This window comes from Hylobates moloch, unplaced genomic scaffold (assembly GCF_009828535.3).
Source record: "Hylobates moloch isolate HMO894 unplaced genomic scaffold, HMol_V3 SCAFFOLD_26, whole genome shotgun sequence".
Lineage (NCBI taxonomy): Eukaryota > Metazoa > Chordata > Mammalia > Primates > Hylobatidae > Hylobates > Hylobates moloch.
Genome location: NW_026652301.1, coordinates 765,377 through 792,152, shown reverse-complemented (window position 1 = coordinate 792,152; position 26,776 = coordinate 765,377). Strand labels below are relative to the sequence as shown.

The 26,776-nt window shown below is 41.4% G+C and overlaps 1 protein-coding gene across 3 annotated transcripts in view; it reads left to right on the top strand.

Moving 5' to 3' along the window:
- Window positions 1-26,776, top strand: part of LOC116463120 (SAM and SH3 domain-containing protein 1) — a 208,575-nt gene that overhangs the window by 147,469 nt on the left and 34,330 nt on the right. For all 3 annotated transcript variants that reach the window (XM_032146081.2, XM_032146083.2, XM_032146080.2), the window contains one exon: window positions 528-629. In XM_032146081.2, coding sequence (XP_032001972.1) covers window positions 528-629 — 102 coding nt within the window. The remainder of the gene's footprint in view (window positions 1-527; window positions 630-26,776) is intronic.

The following is a 26,776-nucleotide window of genomic DNA, read 5'->3' as shown; positions in this document are numbered from 1 at the left end:
ATATATACATATATATACATATATATATATGTATATATATGTATATATATGTTTCAGGGTTTGACCCCATTTCACTAAAATGTCTGTAGTCCGTCATTTTCTCTTCCTAAAAAGGACATGCGTGTTTTTGACTTACACACTTGGAAAGGTAATTCAGAGGCCAAACTACAGACAATTTCTTTATAATCAAGCTGAGGAAACAGAAGTTTTGATGTTGGAGGGGGAAAGTGAAAATTCTTTCTGGAACACAGTATACAAAGAGTCCATTTTGCCTGTTGATTTGACTTAGATGAAAACCCACAGGGCAGGGTACTTATCTTCCTCTTGGTTTTGGGAAAGGTGTCTTTGGCTGGTACTTAGTTACCAACACTGGCATGAAGAAGGTACCCAAAGTGATCTCTCTGCTGCTTGAGCACAAGATTATGAACCAGGAGCCTAGATGTATTATTTGAGTCATTTCCCTGTAAAAGGTCTGGCCAGTGTCTGGCCATTCTTTCCATTTCGATATCCATTTCTTCTTGTTACAGCTCAAGGAATACGAGGCCCAGCACCGGCAGTCGGCTGCCCTGGACCCTGCTGACTGGCCAGATGGTTCTTACCCAACATTTGATGGCTCATCAAACTGCAATGTGAGTTTATCATGTCTTTGACATCTTGATCACCTACGCTGATAAGGGACAGTCTTTGGATTTCTTTTTGCAACTTCTGACTCGTACCTGGGTCTGCAAAGAGGTGTCCGTTCATATAGATTGCTTATTTTCTCTACCTGACAGAGACACTCATCTACAGTCAAAATAGTGTTATCATGCTGGGGTTTTGTTTTTTATTTTTTTATTGCAGTAAAGTATACATAAGATGACATTTACCATATCAGCTATTTTAAAGTGTTTGGTGATACTGATACTGTTAATGATATTGATCATTAAGTACATTCACATTGCTGTGCAACCAGCATCATAATTTACTTCCAGAAGTTCTTCATCATTTCAAACCGAAACTCTGTTCCGATTAAACAATAACTCTCCCTACACCTCCGCCTCACCCACCTCCACACACACCCTGCCCCTGGCAGCCACCATTCTACTTTCTGCCCCTGTGAATTTGACTACTCTTAGTAGCTTATATAAGTGGAATTATACAATATTTGTCTTTGTGTGTCTGGTTTATTTCACCTAGCTTAATTCTTTCAAGGTTCATCCATGCTGCAGCATGTATCAGAACTTCATCCCTTTTTACGGATAAATAATATTCCACTATATGTGTATACCACATTTTGTTTATCCATTCATCTGTTAATGGACACTTAGGTTGCTTCCAGCTTTTAGCCATTATGAACAATGCTGCTCTGAACACTGGTGTACAGATATCTCTGAGTCTCTGCTTTCAATTCTTTTGCACATACCTAGCACATACCTAGGGGTAGAATTTCTGGATCATATAGTAATTCTGTATTTACCTTTTTGAGGAACTGCCATTTTTTTTTCACAGTAGCTGTTTTACCTTCCTGCCAACAATGTACAAAAGTTCCAAATTCTCGCCTTTCTCATCAACACTTGTTATTATACTTTTTTGATAATAATTATCCTAATGGTGTGAAATGGAATCTCATCGTGATTTTGATTTGCATTTCCCTCAAGCATCTTTCATATGTTCATTGGCCATTTGTGTATCATCTTCTACATTTGTAGAAATGTCTAAGTCTTTTGCCTGGTCTTCAGTTATGTTGTTTTGCTGCTGTTGTTAACTTGCAGGGGTTCTTCCTATTTTCTGGATATGAATCCCTTATCGGATATGTGATTTGTAAATATTTCCTCCCACTCTGTGGGTTGCCTTTTAACTCTCTTGATAGTGTCCTTGATGCACACACTTTTAAATTTTGAAATGTAGTGTGTCTATTTGTTTTTTTAATGCCTGTGCTTTTGGTGTCATATCCAAAAAATCATTGCCAAATCTAATATCTTGAAGATGTTGCCCTCTGTTTTTTTCTGAGGGTTTCATAGTTTTAGCCTTTAAGTTTAGGTTTTTGACCTGTTTTGAGTTAATATTCGTATATGATGAAATGTATGGGTCCAACTTCATTCATTTGCATGTGGATATCCAGTTTTCCCAGAACTATTTGTTGAAAAGACTATCCTTTCCTCATTTTATGGTCATGGCATACTTTTTGAAAATTAATTGATCATGTATGTGATTATGTATTTCTGGGCTCTCTATTTTATTCCATTGGCCTACCTCTGTCATTTTGCTAGTACCATGCTGTTTTGATTACCATAGCTTTATAGTAAGTTTTGAAATTAGGAAGTATGACACCTCCAATTTTGTTCTTGTTTTTTAAGGTTGTTTTGGCTATTTAAAGCTTCCTTGAGATTCCACATTAATCTTAGTTTGAGTTTTTCTATTTTTGAAAAATATATCATGGGGATATTGATAGGGATTGCATTGAATCTTTAGATTGACTTGGGTAATATCATTTTAACTATATGAAATCTTCCAGTCAATGAACATAGGGTATCTTTCCATTTATTTATGTCTTCATTAATTTCTTTCAGCAGTGTTTTGCAGTTTTCAGTATATAAGTCTTGCTTCCTTAATTAAATTTATTTCTAAGTATTTTATTCTTTTTGATGTTATTGTAAATGACAATGCTTTTAAAATTTTTTTCAAATTGTTCATTGCTAGTGTATAAAAATGCAGTGGATTTTCATGCATTGATATTCTATCCTGTCACTTTGCTGAATTTATTAGCTATATAGGCTGTGTGCGTGTGTGTGTGTGTGTGTGTGTGTGTATAGTGTTAGGGTTTTCTATATATAAGATCATGTCTTCAGGAGGCTGAGGTGGGAGGATTGCTTGAGCCGAGAAGGCCAAGGCTGCAGTAAGCTATGATTTTACCACTGCACTCCATCCTGTCTTAAAAAACACAAACAAAAAAAAAAAAAAAGAAAGAAAACAAGATCATGTCTTCTGCAAAATAATAATAATAATTTAACTTTTTCCTTTCCATCTTACATACCTTGTATTATTCACACTGTTTCAATATGACCAAAACAGTGCTTCTTATTCTACAAGTTCCATAGGGATGACAGGAATGAAGGCTCCAGAATTTCATATAGGCTTTTTTTTTTTTTTTTGATAGAGTCTTGCTCTGTCACCCAGGCTGGAGTGCAGTGGCGTAATCTTGGCTCACTGCAACCTCCACCTCCCAGGTTCCAGCGATTCTCCTGCCTCAGCCTCCCGAGTAGTTAGGACTCAAGGTGCGCACTCCCACACTCAGCTAAGTTTTGTATTTTTTAGTAGAGACAGGGTTTCACCATATTGGCCAGGCTGGTCTCGAACTCCTGACCTTGTGATCCACCCACCTCAGGCTCCCAAAGTGCTGAGATTACAGGCGTGAGCCACTGCACCTGGCCTCATACAAACATTTTAGGGTGCCATCTTCACAATGTGTGGAGCAGAAACAGAAGGAATTACCTCTTTTCATGTATTATATAGTTGTGTTTTGTTTTTTAGGTTATCTCATTGTTAAAATTTGGAAACAACCCCATCTCCCTGTCTTCAGTCTCTTGTCTTTTCCTATCTATGTTCCATACAACCAGTCATCTTTCTAAAACACCCCTCTTTTCTTGCAGTTATGTTTTGAAAAGGCTGATGGTTTTCCATTTCTATAAGATAAATTCCACCCTTCTTGGCACACTTAAAATTCTATGTGATCTGGCTTTAATCAATTTCTTAAATCTCATATTCTATCTCCACACCCAATACCCTCTACACCAGACATACTGGACCCCGTATGCGTGACTGAACAAACTTTGTGCTTTTCATTCTTCTGCACTTTAACTCACATAATTTTCTTTATCTAAAATGTTTTCCTCCAAAATTTTCCTGGTGAAAATCTGAGTTTTTCAAGGTGAAGTCCAACTGTTCCTTCCTCTCTGAAACTTTCCTTCCCGTCCTCAAGCGTATTTATTGCTTCCTATTATGTGCTTTTGTTAAACTGACTTTATAGATCAAACCTAAACAATTATCCTAGAATATCGAAATTGATTGTACAAATTTCAGCCTCCTTGGAAATACTGACCCCCTTGGGCAAGAAAGACTGTATTCTTTGTCTCTCCAATGTCCAGCTCCTATAGAAATATTTCAAGAAGAGCATTGTATTTGAACATTCATTCTTTTTTGTTGTTGTTGTTGAGAAGGAGTCTCACTCTGTCGCTCAGGCTGGAGTGCAGCGGCATGATCTCGGCTCACTGCAACTTCTCAGCTCACTGCAACTTCCGCCTCCTGGGTTCAAGCAATTGTCCTGCCTCAGTGTCCCGATTAGCTGGGATTATAGGCATGTGCCACGATGCCAAGCGAATTTTTCTATTTTTAGTAGAGATGGGGTTTCGCCATGTTGACCAGGCTGGTCTCGAACCTCTGACCTCAGGTGATTCACCCGCCTCGGCCTACCAAAGTACTGGGATTACAGGCGTGAGCCACCGCACCTGGCCTGAACACTCATTCTTCCTGGCTGCCTTAAGAGCATGTTTTATGTCTTGCAACTACAGATTCAGTCTTTACCTTTTTTTGTATCTAAGCAACAAATGGCAGTTTATCAGAAATAAATATAATCCTCCCATCATCTCCCAATTTCCTGAATCAAGCACCAGATTTCCACTGCAGCTAAAAAACAAAGGATTGTGAATTTGAAAGCCCTGCCTGGTTTACTTTTGTGTGAAAGTGACTGAGACGTTACCGTTTATAATAATAAATGTGTCATAGGCCAGCCAGCAGTGTGTCCCGGGACGATGAGGTAATCAAAAGAGCCGTGTCCATGGTTATCAGTGTGCCTTTTTGGGTCTCTAATCCTCAAGTCCTAAAGTCTAACATAATATAGATGTAAATCATGAACCTAAAGGATCATGAGGAATAAATACAGTAACTCAGGACTGATTCAAACCCAACTTGGAGGAGAAAACAAAGACCCAGTTGTCCATACTGGGTCCCTTAGTATCAGACCCACTGTATACTGCCCTGATTAATAGCATCTGAGTCAAGGGAGAGGTTAGAAGACTTTGTCCATTCAGAGAAACAGGACTGTAGTAAAACCTCACACACTTAGACTTCAAAGAGAGAAGCTCGTTTTGTTTAGGAAAAAGTTAATATAAGTATTATCAAGCATTTAGAACAAGCTGCTAAGAAAGCATTATTAAGCATTGGTTTATGAGACCCCTTTCAGGGGGCTGGTCAGAACCATTACCTAGATATAAATTGTGAGAATGAAATGGGTTCTTCTTAATAGTTGGAACATTTCATTCTCTTCAGCATTTCTTTATTCATTTGGGAGGCATTTATGGAGCCCTTGCTATATAGCAGGCATTGTGCTAGATGTTTGAGTTATAAAAGTAAAGGAGAAAGAGAAAGGTCCTTTTCTGACAGTTTATGCTTTAGAGCAGAGGTTAAAATCACACCCATGTGGCCGGGCACAGTGGCTCACGCCTGTAATCCCAGCACTTTGGGAGGCTGAGGCAGGCGGATTACCTGAGGTCAGGAGTTCGAGACCATCCAGGCCAACATGGTGAAACCCTGTCTCTACAAAAATACAATCAAAAATTAGCCAGATGTTGTGGCCTGTGCCTATAGTCCCAGCTACTTGGGAGGCTGAGGCAAGAAAATCTTTTGAACCCAGGAGGCAGAGGTTGCAGTGAGCCAAGATCGCAAGACTGCACTCCAGCCTGGGCAATAGAGCAAGACTCTGTCTCATAAAATATATATAAATAAATAAAATAAAATCACACTCGTGTGTGCACACAGATTTGAGATGCCATATACACATTTGCGTTACTAACTTCTTACCAAACTATTTCTTCATAGATGGCTCGCAAATAAATTCAGCCTGTCTTAGTTAGACCTAGGGCCAGAAATACCATATGCTTCCTCCTCTCAGAGCACAGTCTTCCAGAAGTTCTGAAGAGTGACTTCTCTTTTGGCTGAGAGGCATAGGTGATGACAGGCTAGTCAGCAATGCAGTTTTTTTGAAGCAGTTGATTTACTCTGTGTATTTTGCTAGCTGACTTTCTGCCAACACCCATGCCCACCTCTGGTCATGCTTTTCAGAGCTACAACCCACCACCATCACCACTGATGTTTGCTTGAACCTGATTGTAATCCTAAGGTACATATATGACCCTTGCCCCTCTTACTCTGGCTTTAGCCTGTTCTGCATTTTTATGAAGAGTTGGCCAGAAACCCCATCCAAAATATTCATTCTCATTATTTTAGATTTTCCTCTGTGGCAGAGCAGTTAATTTCAGAATTCAGCCACCATGGGTTATAGGCGCTTTGAATATTTTTGTGCAAGAGCCGGAGCTTTTCTGTTTTCTATCGATTCCTTTCTAGAATACAGAGATGTGAAAAGCCCACTGGCTCGAATCAGGAATGCCCAGGCCATGAAAGTTTTAGGGATCACAAGGCCTTTGTCACCAGACCTCAATGCCTATATTGATGCCTGTCATGCCTTAGGATTTCATTTGCATTGATTTCATAGGCTTCCCCACCCCCATCGCTGAAATTAGATAATCGCGTGTTGCCTCACAATAAATCCATATGCACATTCCTAGTTTCCAAGAGTGTAAAGTACTAAAGATAGTTACCAGGGGAAGTGAAAAATAGCTTTCCCTTTGCCAGAGAAGAATCTGTTTTGTGCTGTTTTCCATTAATAATAAACTTCTGTTGGGAGTGCTAGAAGTTTTAAAAGAGATTTTTGGTTGAGAGCTTAGCTCGATTTCTTATTAAATGTCTGCACATTTATTTTATTATTTTTCATTTTAATTTAGTTTGGTAAGTTTATTTTTTCCTTTGCCTCCTGCAAGGAGGGATGATTGTAAGAGTTCTCAAGCTTTGTGCCCTAAGGTTCAGTTTATTTTTTAGTTAAGAAGACATTTAAAGAAATTATGATCTCTGTTTTACTGGGTTTTCTAGCTTTTTACTAACGTAAGTTGTAAATCATGGTTTTTCTGTTTTTAGAAAGCTGGTGGGTAAGAGTTAGTGATCTATACCTGGTACTTGAATATTAATAAAAATGTTTGCTGTGAAAGATCTTTCCAAATGAAAGGTCATTTGATGGCAATCTTATTTAAAATGTTTTAAGAATATATATAATGTATGAAGAAAAATGAAAGCAACAACCATGGCAACAAAGCACAAGATGGGCTAGAGTCATCTTTACCGTTCAGTAGATTTTTCACTTCGTAGCAAAATGTGTTCCAGGAAAAGCTGGAATTGTGTTTCTGTAGCTGGAGTTCCTTACCAGGATGGAGGACCTCTAGGGAAATGTTGTTTTGAGTGAGTAAAGCAAGTCATCGTTTCATAACTGATCACTTTTGCTTTTGGGGAGTTTTAGAGTTGGGAAATATTTGTGCAAAGAATGTTATGCAGGAGGCTGAGGCAGGAGAATTGCTTGAACCCGGGAGGTGGAGGTTGCAGTGAGCCGAGGTCACGCCACTGCTCTCCAGCCTGGCGACAGAGCAAGACTTTGTCTCAAAAAAACAAAAAACAAAAACAAACAAGAATGTTATAACTGTGGCCTTGTGGCCTTATAACACCACCTTACCTCCATGTGTGCACTCTTCATAGCCTTCCATTCAACCATACGTACATTTTTGTCACGAATTTGGTTTGAGGTAGAGAGAGCCATGTGGTTGAACTGTGTCCAAAACTTTGGGCAACAGACAGAATGCCATGGAGCTATTTTCAATGTTTCCTCGATTGAGGACTTCCAAGGTCTCAACTAAAATATCCCCAGATTATAAGATCTTTTAGTTGGCACCTTTGAAATCTTTTTGGGACTTTCTAAAATTGTAAACCATAAACATGTGCCTCCCCAGTGGCCAGGTTTTACTTAGAGTTTTCAATGTCCTTTCACCTTGAAGACATTGTCTTCAAGCCAGAGGATTCAGTTTCAAAGTTTTGGAAGGAAAGGTAGTCACAGCCCTAGTCAAAATAGAACATTCTGAAAGATAATTTATTAATAACAATCCTGGTATGCGCCAAAAGCCAGGGCACCGGCAGAAGTTCCTTTTAAGTGGTTCTTGTGGTAAATGGCTTAATTTCCATTATGACACAAGAAAAGGTTAACAGTGTAATCCCTTTTTATAGAATATGGCGGAAGAACAGTGCACACACTTATAAGGTAGCCTGAGCAGTTGTGACTTCACTGCTTTCTGGAGCAGAGTGGCAGCATCCTTCTACTTGTATGACCACTGTCCTCTTTTTTAGAATCTGCTATTCTGAGCTCAACTCAAAATTTTAAAGGTTGACTATTCTTGCTGTGTTTATTTTGAATGTTTTTTTTTTTTTTTTTACTAGAGTAACTTTTAGACACTATCTTTAGGTTAAAATTTACCAGAAGTTTTATTTTTACATTTCAAAGGTGCTAACATATAAACTGGTATCATTAGCTTCATCATATGCAAAAGTCTGACCGCAAAGATGATTTCTTTAATGGCAGCATATGATGAATTTACAAAATCTGCTCCCACCTATAAATAATCTCAGCAATCTAAAAACATGTGTACAATTTTTATAGTTTTGCTGACTTGGATGGCAGTGAATATTGATTAGATGCATAAATTACGTGAAGAGAGACACATACCATAGTACTTGAGTCGGCGTTGTAGGTACGGTGAAAGTATCCCCAAGAAAATCATGGATTTTATTTCTACTGTCTTTCTCTTCTTGTAATTATTCATTTATTTTTTGAGGAGTCTCGCTCTGTCGCCCAGGCTAGAGTGCAGTGGCGCGATCTCAGCCCTCTGCAACCTTCACCTCCCAGGTTCACGTGATTCTCCTGCCTCAGCCTCCAGAGTAGCTGGGATTACAGGCGCACGCCATCACGCCCGGCTAATTTTTTTTTTTTTTGTATTTTTTAGTAGAGACAGGGTTTCACCATGTTGGCCAGGCTGTTCTCAAACTCCTGACCTCAGGTGATCCACCTGCCTCAGCCTCCCAAAGTGCTGGAATTACAGGCGTGTTTGATAAGGAAGTTTAAGAGAGGATAGATTCCAAGTATAAAAATAACTTTCATTTCTGAATAAGCGTTTTGCTTTTTAATGGTGTTTGCTTTTTTTTTCCACTGCATCTCTTTTCCTAAGGGATCTTTTCATAACTCTGAGTGTGTGGGTTTAAATTTAAAAGCGTTCTAATTGGCAAGATGCTTTTTGGTTTACAGCTAGAAAATGGTTCTACTTATTGAAGCGCTAATGGTTGTCTTAGGCTTATGTTCTTCAGTTCTTTATTTCTCACACAGAAGAAGAGTTTGCTTGTTTGACTTGTAATATGACCAGGAGAAAGAAGAAACAAAACATAGCAATAATTTATCAGAAGGCATTTATGCCCTGTATCCTTGGGACAGGTATCAGCAGTTCTGTATACCATGCATGCAGTATTACCTTGTGTAGATGAACCCTTTTCAAAAATCTTTCTACATGTAACTATGTTAAAATTAACTTTTATTGGCTGGGTGTGGTGGCCCATGCCTGTAATGCCAGCACTTTGGGAGGCTGAGGCAGGAGGATCACTTGAGGCCAGAAGTTCAAGACCAGCATGGGCTCTACATAAAAAAGTTAGCCGGGCATGGTGGCACACGCCTGTAGTCCCAGCTACTCAAAAGGCTGAGTCGGGAGGATTTCTTGAGCCCAAGAGGCTGAAACTGCAGTGAGCTATGATTGTACCACTGCACTCCAGCCTAGGTGACAGAGCGGGACCCTGTCTCAGAAAAAAAGAAAACAAAAATGTAAAAAATTTTTTAAAAATATAAAATAATGTATACTGATCTTAGTCTTTTAATGTGTTTGAGACCTTCATATGATTATTCTGATTTTTATGGATAATTTTTATAAATTTTCATTTTATTTCACTGGGTAGGAGATTATAGGAGGAAGTATTACTCTGTATTTTAATAAAACCATGATTCTGAAACTAAAGTAATAGTAAAATAAGAATATATTGAAGTTCTTATTAAAACAGTAAAAGTAATAATTCCTTTAATCTACAGCTTAAGGTGAGACTAAAGGAAAAATCAATCCATTGGAAAAATATACATAGTGAGAGATTTTGAGAAATGCCCATTTTGTTCCGTCTGGTTATAAGCTGCCCAGGAGCCATTGCTTAGGTGGCTTCTTGTCACTTCTTCTCTTCTGCCCTCCCATTCCCAGTCTTTTCTCTGGGACAGGGGCCGAAGTTTTCAGGCATGTATTTGTTGAGTCCCTTTAGATCACCATGTTTCCACAGAGTTACACAAGAAGGAAGCTGTTGCCTCTACTAGTCCCTGGAAACCAGGCCTTCGCCCTGCGTGGGCAAGAGAGGAGACTGGTTAAGCTCAGACTTGAGTCAGACCTTGGGCTCAGATTCAAATCTCCCACCTATTAGCTCTGCATCTGTGGCCAGGCACTTCATCTCTTTGTTATTTGATGTGAAGATCTTCTGCCCTTCCCGTCAACTGCCATTCTTGAAATACTTGAGTTCCCATAAAAGTGCTATTTTTGTACATGCCATTAACATGGTAGTAATGACTTATATTCACGTATCAGCAGATAGGCTAGAATTGTCAGAACAAGCTTAATGTAAAAGTGCATGTTTACTTGGTTACACTTTTACCAAACACATAATCAGTTTGTTTTCTATTTCAGAAGGTATTATTGTGTAAGTGGGTTTAAGGGTGGATCTGGTATGATTTTAGTAAGCATGTTTGGACTTAGGAGTACCGTCTGTGAAGTGTAAGTAGTTATTGTACTGAAATAATCTAGGGCCCTACAGTGCTGATGACGTGGTCTCATAGAGTGTGTGGGTGTGGGTTCGGGTTCCATACCTGTTATATTGGAACGCACTTTCATGGCAGGCCCATTTGGCTCTTGGACTTTGGGAACTAACCAGGCACATCTTTATCATTACTGATTTCTACAGTTTCAGGAAGTTGAGGGTGCTTGCTGCATGGAGGCCTTCCTCGACATATCAAGGGCTGGCCGGGCGTGGTGGCTCACGCCTGTAATCCCAGCTTTTTGGGAGGCCAAGGTGGGCGGATTGTCTGAGCTCAGGAGTTCTAGACCAGCCCGCGCAACATTGTGAAACCTCATCTCTACAAAAAAAAAAAAAAAAATTTAGCTGGGCGTGGTAGTGTGCACCTGTAGTCCCAGCTACTTGGGAGGCTGAGGCAGGAGGATTGCCTGAACGAGGCTGTAGTGAGCTGTGTTCATGCCACTGCACTCCAGCTTGGATGACAGAGCAAGAACCTGTCTCTAAAGAAGAGAAAAAAAAAAAAAAAGAAAAAGAAAAACATATCAAGGGCCACACTGATAAAAACAAATGACAAAATAACCCAGATATTATATAATATGAGGATACCTATTTTAAAAAAATTAATTTAAGATAGATTATGGATACAATTTGGTCTGTTGTTTCTTTCATTTGGTTGAACTTTGTGGAACTAGAGATACTAGACAGCGTTTGACCTATAAAAGTGGTGATTTCCTTTGTCCAACCTCATACATACATACCAAAGAGGATATGCCACATTTCCCCTGCTAGCTGATTATATTTCAGTACAGATATTTGTAATCTAATTCGGTTTAGAGATTGGCATTTCAGTTTGCAATCCCAGTTTCTTATTGTGCTTTTGGGAACAACGCTGGGGAAGTTAGGGATAAGAGGATTTCCATTACTTGTTCAATGTTATTGATTCATTACATGTCAATTCCTTGTTACATCATTTGCTCTAGTGCCAGTCCTTATTTAATAGATGGGTTGGGGAGATACCCAGGCACTATTGTTGTTCGTAAGTAGAATTTAGACTGCGGGCCATCTCCAACCTAAGCCTGCTTATTAGAATCATAGGTTGCCCATCACTGGTTTTGAGTCCATTTGAATGTTGTCACAAGTACCCATTGTATCAAAATTCTTTTTTTTGTTTTTTTTTTGTTTTTTTTTTGAGATGGAGTCTCACTCTGTCGCCCAGGCTGGAGTGCAGTGGCGCGATCTCGGCTCACTGCAACAAAATTCTTAGAACCATAGTCAGTCATCAGACAAATCATTTAGAAAGCAATATTTTAACACAACCAAATTTTTTTACAGTATAATTTCTATCAAAATATCCTTTTATTCTCTTCTCTATCCCATTCATCTCCCTCTTTGTACCACACCACACTCCTAACTTTCCAATGTTCACTCTACTATTTATTATTAGTATTATGCTAATAGCATCATATAAATAGTTTATAAAAGGATGCAAATCACTTCTTACACTGCGCATTTGACCCAAAGTGTAGGTTGAAAGAATGCCATCTTGAGCATTCTTTCATTTATTTACGTGCAAGCATTTATTGAGTACCCACTATGTGCCAGTCCTTGTACACAGGGAGCTTGGGTTTGAGAAAAGGAGCCAGATTAATAGATGGCGTGGTTGTGGACTTCATTGAGATTTTCCTGCCTATTGTGATAGGTGCACACAGAAAGTCCAGCAAGCCCCAGCAAGGAGGGTCTGGGAAGCCTTCCCAGAGAAGGTGGTTGACACTGAGGAAGAGCTTTCCAGGAGAAGGAGAAATGTGTGTCAGGAGAGGGAGCAGCAAAGTCAGAGGTCTAGATGAAGAGCTGAGTAAATCGGAAAACTTGGGTAATATGAGAAAATTGGGTCAAGTAATATGAAGCATTTCTCTCTCTTAGTATTTTGACTTCTATGGTATAGATTCTATTTGCTTATTTTTATTTATGAATTGGTTCTGTAATAGGTTGTTTCCTTATTTCTGCAAACTGTAAATTTATATCATTTATTTTTTTATCTTGTCTTTGAGGTCTCATTTAATTGAATTCATGTTCTTATTAAATTATTTTATAGAGAGAAGCAACTATTAGGAATTTCTTCCTGTTCCTTGAGTTGAGATGATGAAGTGATGAGAGCAAAAGATTGGCTTTTTGTTTTTATCTATGCTTCTTCTTTTTCCCCCTCTCTTTGCCATAGTTTGTTTGTATAGTTGTCATGCATTTTTTTTTTTTTCACCTTGGTCCTGTTTGGGTGGCTCTGATCACATTCTCCATTTGTGCTGATATTGAGGGTTATGTTTTGACCTGTTTGCCATGCTATCTGACAATAGATTTTTTTTTCTCCTTTCAAGATACAGTTGAGGGCTTCATTTTGTGGTCCATTTATGTTTGTTGTTGCTACAACCTGGCCATGATACATGGTGAAATGTGGTCTTCATTAGGATAGCTGGACTCTGCCTTTTCTCTCCTGAAACTATGTTGAATGTGCCGTATCATAATTTATGCCACCTGGTTCATAGCTGGGGTAATTGGTGGAATATAGCCATTCTGCCTTTCCTTCATTTTTTGAATTTTAGAGACTGTATTTCAGTCAAGAACAGCCTCACTTGAGTTTCCATCGTTTCACTCATTGCTCTTCTGTAGCCATTTCCACTGCTCTTAGGTCAGAAAAAGATAAAGAGGTCACACAGTTTCCTTCCAGATTTGGAGTCACATGAAAGGATTCTGTGGATTCCTGCCAGCCTGGCTTTTGTAGAAGTTGTGGGCCTTTTCCGTGGGCCTCAGAAATTTGTTTCTTACCTTGGTCATGGGGTTTAGTACATTAGATTATGTAGCTTTCTCTCTTTGGTTGCTCTTGGCGCAATATTTTTGCTAGTTTTTAGTGTTTTATTGTTTGTTTGTTTTTTCTTCTTGGGGGGCTTTTGTGCATTTTGTTAGTCGTTGTGAGAAAAGTATTCTGTGATTCAGTGTTCAGCAGAGTTCACGACTTGATAGTTTCGCCAATTGGATGACCACAAACAACCTTTCTAGCTCTAAATAATTCCTCTCTGAAGGTATTTAGTCTAGATTTCTCCAGTTTGGAACTTGAAGTAAATTTGTTTATTTATTCTGCAAACATAAGGAGATTAACGTTAAGGTTGTAGATCGTCAGTCTCGGAGATAACATTGGACCCTCCCGCCTCCAGCTTCGACAGATGACCACTGACCTGGTGGCATAAGTTTGGCTTGGAGGAATGGTCTTGGTGGTCCCACCTTCCCTCCATTTCCATTTGGCTCCATCAGTTCTCTGTATTTCTACATTGCCATTTGCCTGGACAAGGTTGTTTGGCAGCCCTGTCGGAGAAGTCATCATGCCTGATCCATGAGTCATTCAGCCTAAGATGCCATAAAAGTAATGTGACTTTGCAAACACCACCCAATCCCTTAGGAGACTTACGGCTTCTGGGATGAACACTTTCATCAGCTCCAGAAACTAGCGCCTTAAACGCATATGTAATTGCCCTACTTGGCAGTCCTGTTCTGAATCATCCTTTTTCCATGGCATGTGAGAATTGGATGCCCTTGGGAATGAGTGGGTTTGATGTTTTGCTTTAGTCTTCAGCGTGTCTGATCCCATAGATTTGCTCTGGATAACGCTACCCCACTCTGAACAGAGGGACCTGTAGAGCTGCGGATTACCTTCCCAACACTTTGTTTCCTAACTCACCTATTTAATATGAAACAACGCGTTTCTCTGACCTATGGTCAGGGTGACAAAGCCCCAGGCAGAAATGTCTTCCAAAGATTTACAGAGTCAAGGAGAAGCCAGTCCTCTTGCCTCTACTTAGCACTGTCTTCCCCCACCCATTCAGGAGGAAAGGCATTCTCTGCTCTGTGGCAACCTGTAGAATTGGGGTGGGAGGATTCACTTTTGTTTTAAGTCTCCCTAGATCTGGCTGTAGGACTCCTGAGATTTTGTATTTTTCTCCCTTCTCCTCATGGGGGCGATTAAAAATGATTTCATGAGTTTAAGAAATAGATTACAGTTGATTAGGGAACATAACATCCATTTGCTGCTCCTTTGGTTTTATGGTTAAATTTTAAAGCAGTTTCTTAAGTGAATTAAGTGCTGACAAGCCTTTGCCCCTAAGGAATGGTAATATTACCTCAAATTCTCACATACTTTTTCCAAATAAAACTATCATGTAATTATCTTCTTCTCTCCACCGCCGCCTCCTCCTCCGTCTCTTTCTTCAAATCTGGCAACAACTAGTTAATTTTGAAAACTGCCAGAGAGATTATTTCAGTGTTCCACTGCACCTCTGGGAGAAGAATGGAATCTCATCTTTTTTTTCCATATGCTAACGCAAATCTCCTAATTTCAGAGGGCAATGATGTCACCAGCTAATGAGCAAAATATTTCTTACCAAACAGATGAGTCCTCCCCTGACTCCTTTGTGATAAAAGAAAAAAAACTGACCCACAATGTGTTTCATATTTTCTACCGTTACTTCTAGCAACTCATAAACACACTTTTAAGTAACTCTAACTTATTCGAACAGTGAGACTAACTTTTTTCTAAACACGAAGAATAACACATTAACCTCATGACTGTGACCAAAAGACCTCGGCCATGGCCCCGGAGTCAGTGGAGTGCCCCTGAGGTAGGGACGGACTTTCAGTGCTTCACTTTTTGGACCGTGGAGGGAGATCAGGCAGTTGGAGAGATTATGAAATCAAGCTTGGGGAAGAGGAGGGCCGGGAAGCTCCTGTTGACTGGTGTCACATGCTGTTTATAAAAGCAACAACATCAGCTGAGCTCTTCTTTGTCTAGATAGGAGGGCATCTAAGGTGGGGCGGGGGGGGGTGGGAGAAGTAGGGCCCCAGGACCACGTAAATACTGGACTAGGCTTATGTAGGGACGTGGAAATGTCCCTAAACCCATGGCAGGTTCCTCTTCCCCTCATGGAAGTGTGCCTCAATTTCCTTACCCAGAGATGAGTCCTCCCACATCGCAATTCCTGTATCTCTGTGTTTTTCTCATGCGGTTGTCATGGTTGACCTTAACATTAATCATATTTCTGAACTTCTCTTGGGGCTCTCTCTACCCTCAGACTTCCAGATGATAACCTTTATGAACCCAGGGAATGCTGGCTTCCTCGTATTGCTATTCCTTGCCTTTCCGAATGCCTTGAATCATCAGTGCATTCATTCATTCATTTCAATCAGGAAATATCTGTTTAGCACAAACATAGATATTTATTTATCTAAGTGGAAAAGAATATTGTAATTCTCAGTGTTGGTAACTGCTCCTGAGATTTTAAAACGATACAACATTTCTTCAGAGCAAGTTGTTAATATGTATCAAAAGTCTTAAAGACACACTCTTTTACCCATCAATTCTACAATCGAATCATCTTTCTAAAAAAAAAAAGAATGTGTTAGACATGTTAGAAATTTTACCACAAAGTGTGCATCCAAGGATTATTTGAAAAATTGGAAACAGGCAAATGTCTAATTATGGGGGCCATGATATCAGTAAATTATGGTATACTTTGATGGCTAAATACTACTGTATCATTAATACATTGTATTGTATTGAATATTTGTTGACATGCAAAAATGTTCAAAACATACAGCTTTAAAAATGGGCTATGAAACAGTGTGGCTACGGTATACACCAGGGGCCTGGGGTTTCTCTAAAGGAAAATCTTTTGAGGCAGCCGTGGCCCAGAGAGGGTCCCCACTTACAGGCAGATGTGTTATTTCTACTTAGACTGTGCGTGTGCATTTGAGAGAGGATTTGGGGACACTGATAGTGACTAGAAGAGTTGGAGAAGGTAAAGATCAAAGATCACGCTTTCTTGTAAAAAAAAAAAAAAGAAACATACAGAAACATCAGAGTGTATTTTGTGTGTGCATGTGCATATGTGTGTGTATGGGGACAAAGTGGGAACGCATAAACCAAAATATTACCAAGTTTTCTGAGTATGAGATGATGATATGTCATTTCTCTTACTACTTTGTGCATTTTTGCATTCTCCAAATTTTTAATAATATATGTCATGTGTAGTCAGAAACAATAAATGCTACTAACATATAGATGTGGAAATGAATGTGGTCATGTACATTGTCTGCATGACAGTTAGTGATGGGCTAGGGAATCTAGCAATGCCAATATATGTGCGAAGTCCTTGGATAAAGTATATTTAGTCTAAGGTAGATGAGGAGCAAATCCAGGAGGGCTTTCCAGAGGAGGCAATATGCAGACTGAAACTTGAAGGATGCATAGGAGTTAGGCGTGTGGATGCAATCAGCAGAGCTGTTTGCAGAAGAGGAGCCATCAGGGCAGTGATGGGCATGGGGTGTTTGAGATGCTGCGAGGAAGCAGGGGGTGAGGACCAGGTGCTCTGATGCCCTTTCTACCACATGGTATCTGAAAAGTGGAGCACAATGTACCAGAAACTGAATCTGACCACGCACAGTCACATATTTCACTATAAGGCCTTTGGACCTTGTTCCAAGGAGCTAATGAGGAACAATTCCTCATCATAGGAGTCAAATACTGAAATCCCTTCTCAGCAAATTTGCACATCTACTGTGTTCAAGCCCGCCACCCAGAGAACAGGACCAGCAGTGGCCTTCCCTCACAGAGTCTATCCCCCAACTCATCCCTCACCAGGGAGCTTCCTAGGGTGGCCTGGCTCAGCCTAATCTTTCAAGTATCCCACAGTTTACTCTGACACATGGCCAGGGCTGAGAGCCACAGGGCTGGGAAGTCTCAACTTCTTCATTCCACAGTGATCGCACCAATGTTTGTGGGGAGTCTACTATGGGTGGGCACTAGGAATGCAAGGAGCAGGAGATCAGACAAGGCTCCTGGCCCGGGGAGCCTCCTGTTTTCTGAAAGTCGAGCCATGGTACATCCTCACAAAGGGCCCAACATCGAGTATCTTGATAAATACCTGAATGACTCCCTGAGAGGCGTGGCAGTGAGGTTAAAAAGGGGTGGACAAGGTCGGCTCTTTCTCCCATCCTCTTAGGACGCTCTCTAAGTCCTGTGCTGTGAGGAGAGGCCACTCGGGGGAAGTACTGGGGATGCATCCTTCCCGCCACCCTCCCCAAAGTATCTGAATAAATCAGTGCACGAACTTCATGTGTATTTCACATGGAACGAGGACTTCCTTACCTGCCAAGCTCTAGGCTTCACATTCGAGGTCTCGTTTTATACTCTGGAGAGCCCTAGGAGGCTTCTCACTGCCTATCTTAGAAATGAGAGAAGAAACATGCCCACAGCCACACGCTCTTCCCATGTGGCACAGAGGGGATCTGAACCTGCGTTGTCTCAGAGTCTTCTCCATATCTGAACAGCCTGTCCAGAACTAGCCTCAGATGCTGGCCATATGACGAGCTTTCACACGTAGAAAGGTTGTTGGTTTTTTCTGGTTTTGTTTTTTGAGACAGTCTTGCTCTGTCACCCAGGCTGGAGTGCAGTGGCACGATTTCGGCTCACTGCAGCCTCTGCCTCCCAGGTTCAAGCAATTCTTGTGCCTCAGCCTCCTGAGTAGCTGGGATTACAGATGTGCACTATGCCTGACTAATTTTTGTATTTTTAGTAGAGACCGGGTTTCACCATGTTGGCCAGGCTGGTCTTGAAGTCCTGGCCTCAAGTGATCTGCCTGCCTTGGCCTCCCAAAGTGCTGGGATTACAGGCATGAGCCACTGTGCCTGCCTGGTTGTTGGTTTTTTGGTTTTTTGTTTGTTTGTTTGTTTGTTTGTTTTTTGGAGACAGAGTGTCGCTCTGTCACCCAGGCCAGAGTGCAGTGGCATGATCTCAGCTCATTGCAACCTCTGCCTCCCAGGTTCAAGCAATTCTCCTGCTTCAGCCCCCTGAGTAGCTGGGATTACAGGCGTGTGCCACCACGCCCAGCTAATTTCTGTATTTTTAGTAGAGACGGGGTTTCACCGTGTTAGCCAGGATGGTCTCGATCTCCTGACCTCATGATCCGCCTGCCTCAGCCTCCCAAAGTGCTGGGATTACAGGCATGAGCCACCGCGCCCGGCCTGGTTGTTGGGTTTTTAAACGGTCTTTGCTATCTACACAGCACCTAAAAGAGCAGTTTGTGAAAACTAGGTGTTGTTTGAACTCCAGTGAGTTATGAATAGAAGACTGCAGAGTTAATAATAAGGCTGGGTGTGGTGGCTCATGCCTGTAGTCTCAGCACTTTGGGAGGCCAAGGCGGGCAGATCATCTGAGGTCAGGAGTTTGAGACTAGCCTGGCCAACATGGTGAAACCCCATCTCTACTAAAAATACAAAAATTAGCTGGGCGTAGTGGCGGGTGCCTGTAATCCCAGCTGCTTGGGAGACTGAGGCAGGAGGATTGCTTGAACCCGGGAGGTGGAGGTTGCAGTGAGCTGAGACCAAGCCATTGCACTCCAGCCTGGGCAACAGAGCAAAACTCCATCTCAAATAGTAATATTAATAATAATAGTAAAAATATTAAGTCCTTATTGAACTCCAGTTCAGTAAGGATTTCATGTACGCACTATTTAATACAACACACTGTAAGAAAAATGTTACTATACCAAACTTATGTGCAGGAATATTAAGACCCATAAAAGTAAAGTGATTTGCTAGAGAACTTGGTAATTAAACGCAGGTTGTTCTAACCCCTGAGGCCTTGGGCTAATCCTCTTCCCTTTACCCCAGTCTCACTGGGGCACTCTCATTTTCTTCGTTTTTATCCTGTAACGAAGGAATTTGGTGGAAAATGTCTACACTCAGTTTTAAGGAACTGTGAGCATAACTTCGCAGCATAGTTGTCAGTCTTGGATGAAGAAAGGCCTTGTTGAGGTAGGGTAGTGGCACAGGAGCAAAAGTATACAGTCTCAGATTCTGCCCCTGCCATTGCTGTGAAATGGGATCATGTATGCAAATGTTCACACAGTGCCTGGGAATGGTAAGCTTTGAACAAATACAAGTGTCGGAAGTACAACATCGCAAAAGCACCTGGGCCATCAGGTGGTGGCAGGGGAGGGGGAGTTTGTGGGAGAATCAGTTTGTGAAATGGGGAACTGGCCAGTGTAGGGAAGGTGTGGTGAGCCCTTGCAGGAGAAAGAAGAGGAAATTCAATAAAGGTTGGGAGGAGATACTTCTGAGCAGAAGACAGAGTGGGAGAAGAGAGTTTAATTCTTGGCAAGGAGTGAGAGACACCAGCCCGCCCAGGGAAGAAGAGCAGGACAAGAGCGGAGGAAAAGGGGATGGAGCTCTGGTGATCTGATGCAGAACCTGCAACGTGTGCATGGTAAAACATGACCCTCCACTTGGGAGCTTCGTATTCCAATTCCCTTTTGTTGTTGTTGTTGTTGTTGTTTGAGACGGAGTCTCGCTCTGTCGCCCAAGCTGGAGTGCAGTCAGGCGATCTTGGCTCACGGCAGCCTCTGCCTCCTGGACTCAACCTGTCCTCCTATCTCAGCCTCCTGAGTAGCTGGGATTACCAGTGTATGCCACCACACCTGACTAATTTTTGTAGTTTTAGTAGAGATGGGTTTTCACCATGTTGCCCAGGCTGGTCTCGAACTCCTGGCCTCAAGTGATCTGCCCACCTCAGTTGGAATTACAGGCATGAGCCACCACTGTGTTTGGCCGTTTTTAGTTTAGGTAGTAACCTCTGAATCCTGTCCAACTCTAAATTTCTGTCATTTTAAGGAGGTACAGTGGTTCCTACGCATCCCTGAGTCCTGTGTAGCTAGGTATTTTATGTCGTGTGATGTCCTATAAAGCGATGGGCTCAAGCATTATACATAAAGACTCACCCAATAGGAGGGACATCTAGAAACAAGTAGCTCAAACTGTGCTGTGAGAATAAATGACTTACCCAAATGAATGAACTTAGCCCTGAAAAGACAAATGTGACTTGCAGCCCACGTCATGGAGACTTTGTATGGGTTTTTAGTCCTGCGTTGTTTAGACGATGTTCTGTTTAAGTAACAGCATGTGCCTAGTGGCTCCCCTGAGATCCTTGAGAAAATTAAACGATCATCTTGTGACACAGTCCTCATGCTCACATTTCTAGAATGCAAGAGAACTCAGATGCTCTGAAATGGGCATTAAAACAATTTGTTAAGAGAGTTTTAGAAGCACCAATGAAGGGGAAATATCCTACATTTACTCTGGTTGTTAAAATTTTAAAAAGGAATGGGGAGAGAGAGAGAAAGTGACAACTCTAGGAGAAAACCACAATCATAAGTTTTAATTCAGTGATTTCAAAAATAGCCATTGGAGGGTGTCTATTTTCAATTGAGACTACTCCCTTAAGGGGGTGTTCAGAAGAATGTCTGCAAAAGAGATCTTTTTTTAAGTTCAGTCACTTTTAAGGGTTAGTCCTTGTCCTCCTTGTCCTGGATTTGCTCAGATTCTCGCGTTCTTTTTTCTGTCTCTGGAATTCCATAGACAGTAATTAAGGAACTGGGGGCCAGCAGGAGGTCAGGGAGCCTTCCTCAGTGAAAACAGGGATTGTTGGCCATGCACAACACTCCCTTTTTTCCTTGTGGTGAATAGGAGATTTGCTTAGAGCTGATGACTTATGCCTTTCTTGCAAGTTATGCAGTTAGCAAGCGACTGGGGAATCAGTCAGCAAGCAGAAAGAAGCTAATTGAATCCAGTGTCTTCCCCTTTCTCCTTCGGATACTGAGCTGTGACGGTGGAGCCTGCCTGATCATGTAACTCCAGAGAGACATGTTCCAGGAGTGCCTAATCTTAATTTTGAGATTGCGGAGTTGATGCCACAAGAGTGAAGACGCTCTCCGAGTGGGGAGGGGGGTGGGAGGTACCGGACGTCTTCAGAATTGCCCCTTAGGCTTGCTAAATGCCGAAGCCGGTAAGTCACTGAATGCGTTCAATGGGAAAGGAAGAATGTGTTTTCTGTTGCTTCAAGTAAAAGTTTTTGCTGCTCCTGCCTATGATGTTTCTCTCTCTTTTCTTCTTAAATTCCTCTAGATTTGTCCTTCTTCTCCTGTTTACTTCCCTACCTGGTAACCCTAAGCATTCTTGCCTGGCATTTTCACCAGTGAAAATGCGTAACTTTTAGAGAATAGTGAATATTATTTTGAGAATTTAAGACAACGAGCATATATGGCTCAGCTGTGAATTGTGGAGGCTTTTCCTGGGGAGGACTTGAATTCAGACAGTGTTGCACATTGCTTTTCATAAGCTTATATCTGATTGGCTTCCTTCTCTTAACTTTAAGATTAATGCTGTGACACAGCCGACCTAGAAAGCTGAAGCATGTATGTCTGATCATGCACTAGGTTAGAGAGACCAGTGTGTGAATTTCACAGGCAAGTACATTTCCAGTTTCAAGTTGCTTTTCAGAAATGTTTAAATATCTCTCGGTGTTATGTGGCGCTGGGGGAGATAAGTGGGCTTAGTCTGGGTGTTAATTGTGACAGTGTGTCGTGTGTTTCGAGCTAGGGAAACAGGCTGAGTGAAAGTGCTTCTGCAAAGGGCACAGTTGTAATCCTGTGATCAGCGTGGTGGTCTCAAGTGGTCCTCCAAAGGGTCTAGTTTCTCCTTGCAAGTTTGTTTCAACCTTTATTACAGCATATCGCCATTGTGCCTGCACAACTGTGCCGTATGGCTTTTGGAAAGGATTTGCTCTGCACACTGCAGTCCCGAGAACTGTTTGTTACAGGGTCCGGTGAAGTAACTGTTACCTACCAGCAGTGACAAGTTTACTTGGAGCAGGGAGAGGATGCATTCAGTGAGCTCCAGCACACAAATGTTTGTACTTACAGATGCTATTCATTTTGTTCCTTTTTTCTGATCATCCAGCGTGTAGCTGTGTTATAAAAAGTTCTCCATGCTGGCTCCATGTCTTTCCTATTAGAACATTGCAGATGTGTCAAGGATGCACTTGTTCCAAAAGAAGCTGGGAAGGAAGGAGGCTCCACCCTCCTCTGGGTGCCAAACGGGCCCCATAGGTTCCTCATTCAGCGGCCTGGCCGGCGAATGGTGTGCTATCTCTTTAAAGCAGCTATAGTTTTGTGTCTTGGCTTGGTCAATTTGTTATGGTTTAAAACTGTGGAGCCAGCTGTCTGCAATCTGATGTAATGTTGCGATGGAAACCAGAAATGAAACACTTAAGCATTCACCACAGAATTACTACATATAGCATTAGCCAAAGTAATTAAAAGTTGAGCCATATGGGCTTTCTGCTGGAAAAAATCTGCAGAGGAAAGGCTGGAAATCAAATGTTTCTGTTTACAATATTGGAAATCCACTTTTCCACAATTTTTGGTGGGATAAGTTGCCTTTTTCTCTTGAAGGTTTTCTGGTGAGGAGTTGTCATACAGATGATTGAGTTCACCTTCTCACTGAGAAGATGATCTGTTTAACTCTGACCCAGGGTGGGACAAGGGAGGGGAGGCCACACTATCTCACGTTTGAATGTGTGTGAATATATACTTTTATTTTTTAACTTTAGTTTAAAACCTGTTCTATAATAGTGCTGAGCCTATTTCTTAGAATCAGTCATTTATTTTATATACAATGCAGATTTCCTCTATCTTCTACAAAGTTCTTCACATAGGAAGATTTCTTTTAAAATATACATAGTATTTGAATTTAAAAATTATATATTTTTTATGTTTATAAATATAAAAATTCTCAAGCCCCCATCCCTGGTAGTGTATTTCCTGAATAAAAAGACATGCTGGCCAGCCATGGTGGTTCACGCCTGTAATCCCAGCACTTTGAGAGGCCGAGGCGGGCAGATCACCTGAGGGTCAGGAGTTCAAGACCAGCCTGGCCAACGTGGCAAAACCCCATCTCTACAAAAATACAAAAATTAGCTGGGTATGGTGGTGTGTGCCTGTAATCCCAGCTACTTGGGAGGCTGAGGCTGGAGAATCGCTTGAACTCAGGAGGCGGAGGTTGCAGTGAGCTGAGATTGCACCATTGCACTCTAGCCTGGGAGACAGAGTGAGACTCCATCTCAAAAAAAAAAAAAGAAAGACATGCTATGTTATTTTCAGCATTTGGGAAGTGGAATATACTTAAAAAGAGAAATATGACATGAAGAATTCAAGATTTACTCTCCAGTTTAGAAGAAACGCAAGCCTTTTACACCGTTTTTGTGTTAAAACAGCTGGAGAGAATTTTTTAAAGGCAAATATTTCACAACCCTTTTTTCCTCTGGACCCAGTAGGAAGTGAGAAGTCAACACCTCTCCATCAATATCATGGGTGCAGCAATACATTCTTGGGATAGGTTGTTGAACTCAAGTAACTTCTAGCCTGTCTTCTAGGCAATTTTCTATTTAACACACATGCACGTGCGCGCACACACACACACACGCACACACACACACCTTGGATGACCTGGGTTTTATGTTGCATTTGTCTTCACATAAATTGTGCCTCATCTATCTTGTCTAGTGTCCAAAATATGATCATGGAAAAGAAGGACTTGGTTGCCATGGTTTGTGATTTGTCAATGACAAACACCTCCAAATCTTGATTTTTCTAGAAAAATAAAAATAGCATTAATTCAAAGGTACAAAGAAGTATAATTCAAAGGTATGTTTCTCAAAAATAAATGGAACATGTGAAAACAATTAAATAAGTACCTGGAATATGTTATTTTTTGCCACAGTGAATCTGGGCAGAGGAAAGTAGGACTTTATGAGGAAGGCACTGCCTTTAAATCTACTGTCCTGGTTTAACTATTTTGATTTCTCCTTGGAAAGTTCACTCTAGTACATATAATGATTTGTGTCTTTGTGGACTAAAATTTTTGTATTACTTATTTCTATGCCCCATTTCTCTTCTTACTGCCCACTATCCCAAGCATACACACACCCACACCACCACCAACAACCAGCAAACTAGGTATGAGGTATACACATCAGTAATTTTCATCCTATAACACAGCTTCTTATATTTTGACTACAAACAATCTGTACCTATTTCATTTTCATTTGATTTCAACATTTTTATTTTTATTTTTTTTTAGACGGAGTTTCGCTCTGTCGCCCAGGCTGGAGTGCAGTGGTGCGATCTTGGCTCACTGCAAGCTCTGCCTCCCGGGTTCACGCCATTCTCCTGCCTCAGCCTCCTGAGTAGCAGGGACTACAGGCACCCGCCACCACGCCTGGCTAATTTTTTGTATTTTTAGTAGAGACGGGGTTTCACCATGTTAGCCAGGATGATCTCGATCACCTGACCTCGTGATCCTCCCATCTCAGCCTCCCAAAGTGCTGATTTCAACATTTTTAAATGTGAGGGTTAGAGACATATTCTAAGTTTGTCCCATTGATAGTTATAGAGACTTTCTATAACATAATGTTGATTCTTCTTCTATTAGAATTGCTTGGCTTTTGAGCTACATCAAGAGAGCAGAATGTTTTTAAATGTTTATATGTAATTCCATGAACTGTGGGTTTTTCAGGTGCTGGTTACCCAGAATGAGGGTAACCAAGTTCTCATTCCTCTGGTTGACCACTCCAACCATTTCATCACATGTCAACAATCCAACCAAGTAGAAATGAAACTCAAACCAGACAATACCATTCTGTGTTATGAACTACACTTACTATTCTATTTTAATTTTTTATATTTTCCATTTTAAGCCTAATTGCCAGCATCCAGTGTAGCCTCTCCCCACTGTTAACTGGGAGTCCAGTTCCCATACTTTATTACCAGGTAACCAGTACTTAGCTTTAATTCTGACACTTGCAGGCAACATTTTATCTAGTAATTTTAGAGACATTGGACATAGATATTGATACACTTTACAGAAGAGAAGTCTGAGAAACACTTCTGTCCTGATGACTTGCTGATGTTAGGTTTATAGTTAACCATAAGTGGGTAAACGGTTTGCTGATAGTCATACAGGGAGAAAGTACCATGGCCCCATGCCTTGAGTTCCAGGGTGAGGACAGAGGCCAGGACATTAGTTGTTTATATCCCTCACTATCCTTGTACTAACGTTTGTGCCATAGTGCAAAGAGGACTCACAACGTGCACCATTTTTATGCCTAAATAATGCATAGAAACTCTACCTCTTCTTCTCCTGAGGTATTCTCTGCAACTCTTGCTTATCTGTTTTACTGTCTGTAACATGGGGATTAGTGAGAGCTTTTCTTCGGGAGAAAAGTCTACATTAGACTCGTGTTCAGAGATGAGGCTTGTTTTTGTTTCGTGTGTTCATTTGAGGCATTTGTCTTCCTTCTGTTCCATGACTGGGTTGGAGGAAATGGAGAGAAGGTTGTTGTCAGGGCGTACGACGTGAGCTGGAATTGCTCACCCGCTGCACAGGGTGTGCCGAGGCGGCTGCTCCCAGGCTTGCCCATGCACCCGTGCTGCACCCTCATTTAGCCGGAGATCTCTTTTGCTGTTTCACATTTTGAACAGATACAACAGAGGAAGCTGCATATTGGATGTTGGAGCTGACTTAGAAATGAAACCCTCATTTTGTTCACAAGGAAAGGATTGTTTTTAGCCTGGGTCATTGCTGCAGAGAGAGATTTTTTTCCCTCTCTCTGTAATGTTTGATACTTGAGGGAAAACAGCTGGGCCCTAGCATGCTGACTCCCTGCAAAGTGCAATGGGCTGCTGGGGAATATGGACTGTACTGTATGGCTGAAAGGTCAGCTTTTTCCCTTGTCTCTCTTGGAGGAATGCAGGGTCTGTCCTCACATTCGCCTTGTGAGCCCTTAGAAAGAGCCGGGAGAGGCGGAAGGGCTGGCTGCAATGTGGCAGACAGTCTTAGCCAATGGGATGGAAGAGGCTGTTTGCATCTCTTTCCCTTTCCTGCCCTGCTGGTTTTGATTTTTGGGGGAGGGCTGGAAAAAGCCAAGAGAATTTTGGTTTGGAGAAGTAGTTGATGACCACGTTAAACAGCAAGCCCTGATGGGCCAGACAGATGAGAGCCTGGCCCAAACCACGCAGTGAAACTGGAATTACAGGGCCAGCGTCGGAGGGAGAGTCCTGCCGGAGTCCTC